The 13,699-nt window shown below is 34.1% G+C and overlaps 2 protein-coding genes across 2 annotated transcripts; both read right to left on the bottom strand.

Moving 5' to 3' along the window:
* Nucleotides 1–4,515: 4,515 nt before the first annotated feature.
* On the bottom strand, nt 4,516–7,275 carry LOC128205755 (uncharacterized). The gene is made up of 3 exons (XM_052907688.1): nt 6,923–7,275; nt 5,795–5,938; nt 4,516–5,069 (listed from the first exon to the last, which is right to left on the bottom strand). Exons 1-3 carry the CDS (start codon nt 7,272–7,274, stop codon nt 4,837–4,839), a joined length of 729 nt encoding a protein of 242 aa, XP_052763648.1. The 5' UTR covers nt 7,275; the 3' UTR covers nt 4,516–4,836.
* A 5,128-nt stretch (nt 7,276–12,403) lies between these two features.
* On the bottom strand, nt 12,404–13,177 carry LOC128204644 (uncharacterized). The gene has a single exon (XM_052906045.1). The coding sequence runs from the start codon at nt 13,175–13,177 to the stop codon at nt 12,404–12,406; it is 774 nt and encodes a 257-aa protein (XP_052762005.1).
* Nucleotides 13,178–13,699: the final 522 nt, after the last annotated feature.

The following is a 13,699-nucleotide window of genomic DNA, read 5'->3' as shown; positions in this document are numbered from 1 at the left end:
GCTGAAGATTCCTGGTACGGGAGGAACGGTATTTACCGGGGTTGGAACGGTGTTGGTCGTGTTTGGGGTGCTTCCGTTATAACTTACGGTCGTGAAAATTGCGCTCTGAAAATCAAAACAATAAAGTTATGTGTTATGCACCAGTCAATTGTAACCACGCCCCCTCCCCCCCCCCTGGTGCGGTGAATAGCGTGGACTTTCACTTTCGGTCCAGCCAGTTTCAGGTAAAATCCCCACAAAATGCCCCTGCATCCGGGGGCATCGAGGTAAGGCCCAATCCCCGCTTTTTCCGAAGCTTTTTTCGGCGCGAAAACAAAACAACCGCATTCAATAGGCACTGCGGAGCCACCTGGAAGATAAATACACGGCCCACTTCCCCGGTATACCTCCGGACCTGGAGGGGTCGTGGTTACAATTGACTGGTGCATTACTTACTCTTCTATGTTTGTTTCTTTTCAAGTACATGTTCTGTCAGACCAATTCACTTCTACTCAACTTAAAGAGGTGTTTTAGTCATAATGTGCCATGCAAGAGAGAATAATTTAAATTCGACTAAAATAACTGTTTGTTTTACAATTGAAATGTTACACTAGGCTTTTGCTTAAGTAGTGTCGGAAGTGAGCGCATAAATACATGTTTGGTTGTCCGTAATTGGGATGCACCGACCACATACCTTCATGAGATGGGAAGAAAAATTAAAAAGATAATAATAAAAGAAACACGATTGAGAATCGAGCCGAAGTATTTACGAATAAAAAGGAGCACTGATTCGCTCAGTTTCGAGGAAAAATGTATGCAATTTAAAATATATGTATTTTTTTCTAAAAAAACATGACTTGCATAGAACGTGAGTTAATTTAACCATTTGATCAGAACATAATTTTGTTTGAAAGGCGTCGTCAGGTCCTCAAAGAAAACAAAAATCAGTACAATTCAAGATTATTCAAGTAACGTTTTTTCCGACTTTCAGTAAAATTCACAGCAACAAAATTTTACCGATTGATTTAATAAAGCGCTTGAAAAGCACAGCATTTTTGTTAAAATAATTTAAGAATATCTTTTAAAATCCACATTTTTTATCTCGAATTTTAACCCATCTGCTCAATTATATTCGTAAATACAAAGGCTTGATTCTTCAGATTCGGAACTCCTCGGCCATTTCTATCAAGTACAACATCGGATGTAAATGGACGGTTTACAATGTCAGAAATCGGCACCCTTTAATTACGCTGCAAGAAGATCGTGTAGTAATTTCAATTTAGCAGTTAAACTGAATGACTTTACTCTTGGGAATCGTAATTATGTATGCAATAATACACTTCACTGGCAATCAATTTAAACTTAGATCTATAAATACAAGCTAAAACCTAACATTTAATTAATAATATCATTCAAAAGTTTACGAACTACTTATATTGATGTATCGGCATACATCCGAGGTTGTTTTCGATAAAAATGGCCGAGGAGCTCCGAATGGATTCTCCATCGTAAGTAAACTTACCGCCATTTATAAATATTGATCATATCCGATTCTTATGTTGGTTTCAGCTCATCCTCCAAAACTGCACTTGCAAGTCAAAGAACCGTGATTCACGCTTACACAAACCTTCAAGTATCTGAACAACTACTATTTAGAATAAATTCTTTGGTATAGAATTCAATAAAACATAAATATTCAACTCTTATTTGTTTAGATTTATGGACGAGGTTTTCATTAGTTCACATATGAACTATCACAATTTTAAGGTGCTTAATTAAAGTTGACTGATATAGAGTGCAGATAAACTCCAATTCATTAAAGCTGTTACCTGGTATTTCTGAATAGCGAACGTGATAACAAACACCTCCGTTATAGACAAGTAATTGACACTGAAGAATCTTAATTTCAAAATTGGTTCAACTTTATGCAGTATGTTAGTGAGTATTTTCAATAACATCTACTTTCTTCTTTCCTTCTAACACACTTAGAATACAACCTACATTTTAGCCAACGAAATCCAAGATAGGCAATCATTAAACTCTAGACTTAAATCATTTAGAATCTCACCTCTCGCGCGTGTTTAAAGGACCGCCTACTGCGACTCATCCGATACACACATTCCTTGCGTCAGAAGTTGCGTTGTCAATGTTTCAGCCAATGAGGTTGTATTCTAAGTCAGTTAGATGACCTGAAGTAATTTCTTAATGAATAATAGGGGCTCGTTCGCTACGTATACTCCGCCAAATATTATTCATGAAGACTTTACTTCATGCCATCTAGCAATTACTTGACGTCAGTTACGCCGTACCGTTACCCTACAGCCACCGTATATCATCTGCGGTCGCCGCATGTATCCCTCGACTTCGGTGGGTTACTTATATCGTTTCTTCAATGATAAATTATATAGAGGAAAATTGTCTGTTTCAGTGTAATATAGTAAAGCATTTCACCGAGTGAGTATGACATCACTTACCCTCGTAATATCGTGAAATCGGTATTAAATTATATAAAGAACAATTTGCTTGTTTCAGTGTAAGATAGTAACGCATTTCACCGAGTGAGTATGACATCACTTACCCTCGTAATATCGTGAAATCGGTATTAAATTATATAGAGGACAATTTGCTTGTTTCAGTGTAAGATAGTAAAGCATTTCACTGAGTGAGTATGACATCACTTACCCTCGTGATATCGTGAAATCGGTATTAAATTATATAGAGGACAATTTGCTTGTTTCAGTGTAAGATAGTAAAGCATTTCACTGAGTGAGTATGACATCACTTACCCTCGTAATATCGTGAAATCGGTATTAAATTATATAGAGGACAATTTGCTTGTTTCAGTGTAGGATATTAAAGCATTTCACTGAGTGAGTATGACATCACTTACCCTCGTAATATCGTGAATTCGATATTAAATTATATAGAGGACAATTTGCTTGTTTCAGTGTAAGATAGTAAAGCATTTCACTGAGTGAGTATGACATCACTTACCCTCGTAATATCGTGAAATCGATATTAAATTATATAGAGGACAATTTGCTTGTTTCAGTGTAATATAGTAAAGCATTTCACTGAGTGAGTATGACATCACTTACCCTCGTAATATCGTGAAATCGATATTAAATTATATAGAGGAAAATTTGCTTGTTTCAGAGTAATATAGTAAAGCATTTCACTGAGTGAGTATGACATCACTTACCCTCGTAATATCGTGAAATCGATATTAGATTATACAGAGGATAATTGCTTGTTTGTTTAGAGTTAAGATAGTTATATATTTCATCCAGTGGGCGAGACATAACTTATCCAGTTTACATCGTGCCAGCGATAATAAAGTATTCAGAGGATTACTGTTTGTTTCAGTGTACGATAGTAATATATTTCACCAAAAGAGCAAGACATCACTTACTCGCTTAATATCGTGCCAACGATGATAAATCATATAGAGGAAAATTGTTTGTTTCAATGTAAATCGATAGCTTCACTATTTCAACGGTGAAATGTCATATTTATTTCACTGATAAAGATTGTAGTATAATACTCTCTTATAGATTGGCCTTGCTCTTGGCATTGTTTACATTTGAACAGTCAGTATTTGAAATATGTTATCGGTTGATTTCTTATATGAATGTTGCACTCTTACAGATTGACTATTTTTTTTACATTTTTTTGTCTTTGAATGAGCAAAATTGTTTGTAAATGTCTTAAAACCAGTGATATAAGACTGCTGATAAAAGGTCAGATCGAAATTTTTAATATTCGTTCAAAAATAAATGTTGTATGTTTAAAAACGTTACAAACGCTTTAAGATAGAATGATTTTCCAATCGATTGATTTCTGTTACTTTTTGAGTTATCTTATTTGACTGCATGACTGAATTGAAAGTATTGTTGCCTAAATCAGCTCAGATTTGGAGATAAAAAGAGAAGAAAAAAAGATGCCAAGTCGGTCAATCTGTGAAAGTGCAGCTTTAATCTGGAACTAATCCAACAAAGTGTTTTTTGCCAGCTTAATAACGAATAGAACAAAAAAGTAAATCTTTTATTTCATTTGTTGATATACGCTAGTATACACGTCGTTTATTTAAATCTTACATTCATTCTTTCTGATGTTTACATCTTTTTCGTCTTTAAATACAAATTAAAATACAGATAAAATGATATAATTACACTTAAAAATAAAACGTATAATACATGCTTCAATTGAGAAATGGTAAATATGTGAAACAGCGCTTCTGGTATCTTTTGCCCAAATACTCGATGGTTAGAACTGAGATAATTCAATAAAACATTCACAGCTGAAACTATTGACACAATATTTGTGAAAAGTACCATATCTCACATGTGTGTCCGTGAGACTTTAAGAGTATAAAGATTTGAAAGTAAACAATTATCCAGTTATAGCAACGTTGTTAACTTTAACAATGAACAATCAGCCCATTGTAAGATAAATAAAGTTAATCTATCCGTCGATGAAAAATATTTTTTCTTAAAAGTTGAAGGTCCTTAAAGCTACACTTTCACAGATTGACAGTTTTTACATTTTCATTTAGCTTTTGACTCTGAATCAACTGATTTTGGTATGAAGGTCTTCAATTCAGTCATATATTAAGATGACTCACAATAGACGAGATCTCAATTGTTTGGGGAAACTGATGGATTTTTAAAAAAATAAAACAACGTAAGTCTTTAAGCCATAAAAATAGTGACCAAACATAACTATGAAAAGCTACGATCTGATCTTTTGTCAGTAGTCTTATACCAGTCGTTTGCGCAAAAAATGGTTCATTTCAATACTAGAATTCAAAGAAAAGTTGTCAAATTGTCAATCTGTAAGAGTACAGCTTGAAGTCGTTTACGTGATGTTAAAACCTTTGCCCTTCCAAGGTCTCGCTTTATTTTTTTCACGGGAAATTGATATCAGTTCTATAGCCAAGAACGACAACCCTGCTGCTAATATTAACACAACGGAAACGAATGACAGCGCAATAGACCACGCCCACTGTTTAGTTGTAGCTCCTGTGATGTCACTGTATGCGCATGCGCCTGACCTCCAGAATAAGGAAGATTCTATTTGAATGGCCAGAGCTGAAAAAAGATATGACACTCAAAATAATATCCTATAGACCGTTGTTTGTGGTTATTTGTACGATCGGTCTGTCGCTAATGCATTATTCTGATTTTTGGACTAGGGCACTTGTGTTTATACATGTAGCTATGCAGCAGAGAAGGCCTCAACTATACTTCACTTACGTCATGTATCACTACGCTCTTTAGTTTGATTGGATGTCCGTTAGCAAATTTGATTATCAAATGATATCAATGTGTATGTATGTTTATACGTATGTACTTACACAAATAAATGGTTTCATACGGCACAGTCACATCACCATTGATTTTTTGTACATGTAAACAACTATTAACGTTTTAGTGGTTTACATTATATGGCGTGAACTACTCATTAAACCTGTTTAGACAACTTCACCTGTTTTCAACCTAATAATTTGTCCAATGAGAAGACAGTATACTACAAAATTGTTAATACATTAATTCATTAAATCAGCAGTCAGTCGTTATTGATTTCTATCAGGTAAAGCGGTAGATATAAACAGTGTAAATGAAAAATTTACACAATATTATGTAGACCACTAAAGCAGCTAGACTGCTGATTTACTGAAATAAATATATGGTAATAGTATTATGACTAATAACGACTAATGGTGACCATCTTTCAAATATGCATCGAACATTCGCAAAATCTCTTGAAAACAAATGAATGCCAAAAAACTAGCGATTTTTAATATAAAACTGACCTGCTACAAAGCAGTTAGCGACAACCCCTCTGCTTATGCCCCGCCTTCCCGCCTCGTTTCGGATGTAGCAGACAAGCAGCACAAGAACAACTAGACAGCAGACGACACCTAAGCCGCCAAACGTACGTACCGCATTAAGGCAAGCTACGGAGAAGGGAAACATATGCGTGAAATACTGTATGTTCTTGTATACAACAGTCGGTTAAAAAAATACTGGATACTGAGGAATGATTTCATTATGCACCAGTCAATTGTAACCTTTGGTCCGGGGACTTTGGCTTTCGGTCCAGTCAAGCCTGGGTAAAATCCGCGCTCTGCAGGGACAAACTGATGGGAAATTCCCCGCAAAATGCCCCCGCACCTCAGGTATATCCTAGGTTAGGCCCATTCCCCGCTATTTTTTGGGCGAAGACGAAACCACCGCATTCACGGGGCCACCTAGCCCTGGAAGGTAAAAACACGGCCCATTTCCCCAGCTATCCCCGGTATGCCCACGGACCTGGGGGCGTCTTTACAATTGACTGGTGCATTAAGATGAAACGTTGAAAAAAAGAAAAAAGCATCGTAATCATACAGACGTCAAGCTGATTATAGATAAATGTAATTATGAACTATATGCATGCTCTCTTACAAACGGCCATCAAATTCATTTTGATCCACTATAAGTTAGTATATGAGGTCTACTTTGAAGACGTTAAACTGCTATGAATTACTCCTGATTTGAAACCAGTACTGTCTCATCAGATAGATCAAGATAATGTGCCCCTCAAACCTACAACCTCTTCAGACCTTTGTACAAGTAAATCATCGAAGTGGTCAATCTACTGTCAGTATATACACTACTTCGATGCTTTACTTGTACAAAGTGTGTTTTAAATTTGTTAGCAATAGCAGCAAAAACAGGCTAAGATTATAATGAAACTTATGGAACAAGCATAGAAGTCAAACAATCAATAATAGAATCTGATTAAGAAAATGGATAACACACAAAGCGATTTCAAAATAAATTTCTATCAATGGTTGGAATATTTTGTATCCATATTATGTTTAGATACATTTATAGTATCATAAGAATAAGAAAGGGAAAATAGCAGTTTATTTATTAAATCTAAAAAGACATGTACTTACTTGATGTCTCCGATCGGAAAGTGCAATTGCTAATAAGCACACACGCGCTCCATATTCCTACATGCATGACGTCATTTCCGCTTGCGTCAAAAGTGTTCAACCAATCAGGAGTTCCAAACGCGATCACGTGAAACAACAAACCAATCAGAAACACCGTACCAGAAATTTTCCATGGCCAACCAATCAATTCAAGGTTTCTAATGAACTCACTTTTCTGTTTGGGCTCTTCCTTTTCGTTTTCCACATTGATAAACTTGATGTCATTTTTATCGTCAATTGTGACTCTTTTCTTTACCTTTTCATCATTTTCACCCGCACCAACCACCTCCGGGGTGTCGTCGTACAAATCCATATTTTTTAAACGTTTAAACCCAATCCACAATTTATAAAATTGACGTTAAAACTCAAATGCATATCAAAATAATTTGAGTGTTCGTAACTGCACATTTACCTCTTCAACACTTCTGTTTATTTTTATTGATCGTTATCAAAATTGTCAACAAATGCTTTAAGTATCGTTTAAACAAAATTGGGAAAGCGATAACGGCCAGCCAAGGAGAGATTTAAATTCTATTCACTGTGAAAACCCCTCGATTACCGATCTAATCGTTCAAACTAAACGGTCGTCAAAGAGCCTAAAATTTGTCGCTAAATTAAATTTTCTTCTACAGTCTGATGGCATTTTGCTCATGATAATATATCAGACTGTTTATGAGATTTGGTGTCTAAGGTAAATTTAAAACTTTTAAGACAATTTGAAATGAAATACAGTCGAACCCCGTTGGCTCGAACTCCCAAGGACCGGCGAAAAAAACATCGAACCTCGGAAGATTCGAGCCAAGATGCTGACATTCATTTAAAAAAAAATGTCCTTAACATACATTTCGAGTCATCAAGGAATTCGAGCCAAGCAGGATCGAATCAACGGGATTCGACTGTACTGATAAAAATATTAAATTATATCTAAAATTTCTAGTAAAGCATATTTATTTATACATAAGATATATATCATATCGTTTGAATTCCGTCTATCAGTACAACTAATACTTAGATAATTTACTCTAAAAATTAAAACATAAATAATTCACTTTTTACTATATCGAAATTTAAAGACACTTAGTCGAAATTTAGAAACCACTTAAGTCGAAAACGCGCGAAAGTAAGTAGAAATTTCGAGTTCGTTAGTGAAAATTCCGAGATACTTGGTTACAATTTCGAGTTTACACGCATTCATTTTGTTTTTCGAATGGCACAAATGGGTCTCCGTCTTTATAAACAAAATTTATGAAACCTACTCAGCTGTTGTTGTTGTTGTTGTTGTGGTTTTTGTTGTTGTTGTTGTTGCTGTCACTGTTGTTTGTTTGCCGTTTTTGAATTATAATCACAACGCGTAAAAGAAAAATGTCAATCGACCCATAAAATGAAAGTTTCGATATTGTAACCCTTTCTAAAGTATGGTTACACAAGTTACAATCAAGTGTTCATAAAACATAAGTTACAATGAGTTACATGTGAGTTTTGAACCGCAGTTTCATTTGATATTAAATTCATCGGTAACATCAAAAAATAAAGCGACACATCTGTCTTGAAATTTGATAAGAAGCTGTCGCCTGAAGCATTTTAACGTCACATATATCAATAAACTTTTTTTTTTAAATTGAGTTAAGGACATTATAATTGAAGTTTAAGATGAAGTTTTCTGAGGTATTAAAACTACATCCTAACTAATAACAAGTGCGTTTAATGAGCCTCTGAAGCAAGAGCTGTTAGATGTACTGAAGTTGTTCAAACTTAGTACGATATTCGTTAATGAATCAAAATTCTCAACTTATTTATCAAGCAATTCGAACACAAAGTGTTCCTCATAACAGGATAGATATAATACGTTCAATAAAAGCATGCGTGTATAAACAACGATAACATGATAGATTTGATCTTAGACATGAAAAAAGAACTAATAATCAATAATTTTAACATACAACTTAGTATTTGATACTTCCACATTACACTAACATTTCACTTACACCTCACAGTGAGAACAGACTAACAACTGATAAGTAAATATTCATATCACATTAGTCATGATGAAAGCTAGATTTCTTTTTAAGAAATGTTATGTTAATGGGCCGATTATTCAGTCATTGTTGAAGTTAAGCAAGGTGTTTATTCGGTCGTTGTTAACTTTTATTTTTTTAATATTCTGAAAGATTCATGGATACACGTGAAATCTGGGGTATTTTTCACAAATATTGAGACAACTGATTCAGCCATGCCTGTTTTATTGAAAAATATTAGCATACAACAAAATAGTTTACCTTTAACCATGCCGTTAACAACGTTGTCAATGTTAACAAAGTTCTGAACAATTGATCCAATATTTGTGAAGCAGATACGAAAGCCTATTATATATTGTTTTAATGTTATCAAATTCAAAACGTGCCTGGTAATTTAATAAACAATCATATCAATGCGATTAACACAGCCATTAACTTAATTCTATAAAGATAATGATTAAAAAGAAAAATGGAACATTATTGTTTTAAAGCTTACATCTGATAGCGTACCAGTGGTAAGCATATCGACTTACCATCTTCAGAGGCGTATCTATAGCATTTTGAATTGTACGCCTGTACACTTGAGTGAAATGTTAAAGCTGCACTCTCACAGATATACCGTTTTTACAACTTTTTTTTTTGTCTTGGAAAGAGCAATTTTTTGCGGAATTATCTGCAAACCAATGATATCAGATTGCTGACAAAAATTTAGATCGTAGACTTTCATATTAATGTTCGAAAATTAATGTTTTATGGTTTAAAACGTTACTAACGGTTTAAGAAAAATGCATAAAACATCAACTTTTTAACCTAAATATAAAAATCTGCGATCTAATTTTAGTCAACAGTCTTATATAACTATTTTCCATGGAAGTTCGCCAAAAAATTCTGGTTCCAAGACAAAAAAATAAAAAAAATGCCAAAACGTTCAATCTCGTGCACCAGTGCGATGACGCTATATGTACCATATGATTTAATAATATTTTATTGCATGAGATCACCTTTGACAATGAGAATATCAATGCAAATTTTAACACAATATTTAAACCGACATTATATAATCAAGCATGCAAAGGGATTGGGCCACGAGTGTTGCCAACATCAGTAACGGCCCTCTCCCGAGGACGTACCATATACGTTAGATTTAGTACTGCCTAACCTTTTATGAATGAGAATGACATGTAAAAGTCAATCTTTATTTTGGTCTGAATATGTAATACTGTATGGAGGCGATAGGAGTGTCCCCTGTCGTAGGAATGATTTGAATGAAAAATCTTTATGGGAACTACTTTCAAATATCCATTCTCTCACTGTCAAATAACGAACAACCTTAACAAGTGGAAACAGTTACATCTTATGACAAAACAATGACTTAAGTGAATGATTGTCTGTTTAAATTGTTTGTTTAAATGCAATTGTTTTTGTCTTTCGTAATTTTGAACATTGTATATGTTGTGTTTGAATTGTGTCTTGTTTGTTATTGTTTCAATGAGAAATGTATACTAATACGTTTGTAGAATCCATTGAGGATCACATTGCAAACAAGATACTTATGTAACTTAATGTGTTATCTTTATGAAATAAAGTTGTTGTTATTATTATTATAATCATTATTATTACTATTATTACTGTTATTACTATTATTACTATTATTATTATTATTATTATTATTATTATTATTATTATTATTATTATAATTATTATTATTATTATTATTATTATTATTATTAGTAGTAGTAGTAGTAGTAGTAGTAGTAGTAGTAGTAGTAGTAGTAGTAGTAGTAGTAGTAGTAGTAGTAGTAGTAGTAGTAGTAGTAGTAGTAGTAGTAGTAGTAGTATTATATACAGTTTAAACCCATAGTCTTCAATTGTTCCTGATTTCGACTTTAAAGCTCTATGCAATTTTGCGGAAATAGAAGTTTATTTGTATGCCAGGGGGTGCTCATGGAGTAAGCATAGGTACATCCCTGATCTTGATGTGTGATCTTTTTATCACAACATTATTTACAATGTTTTGATTGTTCTTGTTATATGCTCCTTGCCGAGATAAATCTATGTATCCTAAATATAATCGAAAAGAAACACAATATGCATATAAACTTTTTAATGTCAACGAAATACCAAAATATGCTCATAAATTAAATATAATAAATATTTTTATTTTACAACCGGTTGGCTTCCATGAGTATACATTTACATGTTATACTGTTTACTCGCAATATTGCACCAGTCCATTGTTACACCGTTTTACCAGGGATTGGCTAGACCGAAAGTCAAAGTCCCCGCTATTTCTCGGACCTGAGGAGGAGGCGGGGCGGTAACTATTGACTGGTGCATAAGGCGCAACGTAGTTTTTCTTAGTTTACACTGTTAAGGTAATCCATCCATCATTATTACAAAAATACAAAAATGCTACTGGTAAAGTTTCATTTTAAAGTTAAATAAAATCCGAGTTTGAAGTTATCACCGAGAGCAGAATGTTATTTAAGAAACGAATTAATACAAATGCTGTATAATCATTGTTCAATTATGTTTGATTACCTCCCTTTAATACAATCGAAACTCGTTTTCTCAAACTCCCAGGGACCGGCGAAAATACCTCGAGCCTCAAAATATTCGAGCCAAGCCGGAATTTTAAATTTATGGTTAAATAAATTGATCCTTTATATCCAGTTCGAGCCTTCGGGGAATTCGAGCCAAGCGAGTTCGAGCCAACGGGGTTCGACTGTATATCATATCACAATAGAAGCGTCATTATGGTTTTAAAAAATGTAATCCATGTAAAACATGTTATGGTTAATCAATATAAATTAAACATAGCAATACTATCGATGCTGCCTTCTTACATACACTTACACATCTTTGCATGCTAATGACGGATGGATTACCTTAAATAATATTAATTTAATTCATTTCATGAAAAAGTACAAACTACAACAAAAACTCAATATAAGCAAAACTTGCTGAATTATCAGAAGTTCAACGCTTATAAAGAACATGTTCTTTGGTATCATACAGTTTATTCCGTGGTTGTAAAAGCTGTACTTTCACAGATTTGCCGTTTTGATAACTTTTTACTTTTTGTCTTGGAATAAGTCAATTTTTGCGTAAATATCTGCAAGCAAGTAATAAAAGACTGCTGAAAAAAGATCAGATCGCAGATTTAGATATTTCCGTTTGATATTAATGTTTTATGGTAAAAAGCGTTACTAACAGTTTAAGAAAAATGCATAAAACATCATTTTTTTTTTAATTTTAAATATGAAAATCTGTGATCTTTTTTTGTCAGCAGTCTTGTATCATTGGTTTCCATGCATGTTCGCAAAAATTGACTCGTTCCTTAAACAATTGTCAAAACGTTTAATCTGTGAGAGTGCAGCTTTAAATTGATTTCGATTAAACATAAATCTGTATGTGTAAAGGTACATTACAGTTTCACCCACAGAATGTCGCCTGGCCAATTTGTGAATGCGTCTTTTATTTGTAGCTCTGTCATATCAAATACTTTGTGCGGCCTGAACGACCGCTCATAAAGATAATATAAAATGTATTTTCCTGATTCATTTGTATGGTGCATCCATTCCATCAAAATATAGCGGACGTCGACCTCTTTGAAGAAAGAAAAGGCTCCCTTCAGGGCCAAACCTTCATATCCTTCGATGTCAATTTTCATGAATACAGGATTATCACCAAACATGTTCACAATTTCATCTAGCTTAATGGTTATAATACTGTTTTCTGTATCTTTTGGTTCGCCTTTGGATGACTTTATGATTCTTGTCCCTCCAACATTGTCATCTACTTGCTTCAGGTTAACATACGACGTTTCATTCGAGATTCCGTTCCAGATCAGCGTAACATTATCTCCTAGTCTACCATATCGCAATGACGTTGATAGCATCTGTAGATTGACTTTGTTCGCATCTACGGAGGTTACTCGTCTTCCTAGTTTAGCTATTGGAATCGTAAACACACCTATGTTACAACCAAGGTCTAAAAACTCCATCGAAGCGTTATCCTCCATCAGCATCCACACGCGCTGCACATTGGCCTTCTCCCAGAATCCATCCGTAAGGATTGAATGAGAGATTACCGTGTCCTCTTTTGAATCGTACACACAGATTGGCGACTGCGATTCGTCCGGATTTCGAAGGTATGCAATATTGCAATCATTTGCAAGAGAAGCTTCTGCACTTGCCATATCAAAAAGTCTGATGTTAGTTTCTTTTCTTACTTTTGCTAACCCAATACTTTGGTTTTCAAATTTGGTGTGTGTTTGGTGTTCTTTGCTTGTATTCCTTTTCCCTTCACTGGCCCTCGTAATTTGGTTTTCAAATTTGGTGTGTGTTTGGTGTTTTTTGCTTGTATTCTTTTCTCCTTCACTGATTGAATCAACTTCTTTAAGCTGCCTTTCTGTTTTTATTTCTGGTATTCGCTCTAATATCTGGTAAGGAATGGCATTCGAACTAGGCGTCAATTGTTGTATTACAAGCACTAAAAATATGCACGATAAAAGTATTCCGAATATTGTCTTTTTAAAAGTGGACATTGTTGGATAATATTCAATCCTGTTTATTTATTTCGATATGTTTCAAATATACAACACTAAATAATAAATGAATGATATTTCAGAGATAAAGTTTAAAGAAAGGTGTACTGAAATCACAAAAATGAATGTGCACGCCTAATGGTCATCATTTATGAATCCGGAAATGAAAAGACA

Source organism: Mya arenaria, chromosome 10 (genome assembly GCF_026914265.1).
Source record: "Mya arenaria isolate MELC-2E11 chromosome 10, ASM2691426v1".
NCBI lineage: Eukaryota > Metazoa > Mollusca > Bivalvia > Myida > Myidae > Mya > Mya arenaria.
Note: the sequence above shows the minus strand (reverse complement) of the source record. Positions and strands in the feature narration are given on the sequence as shown.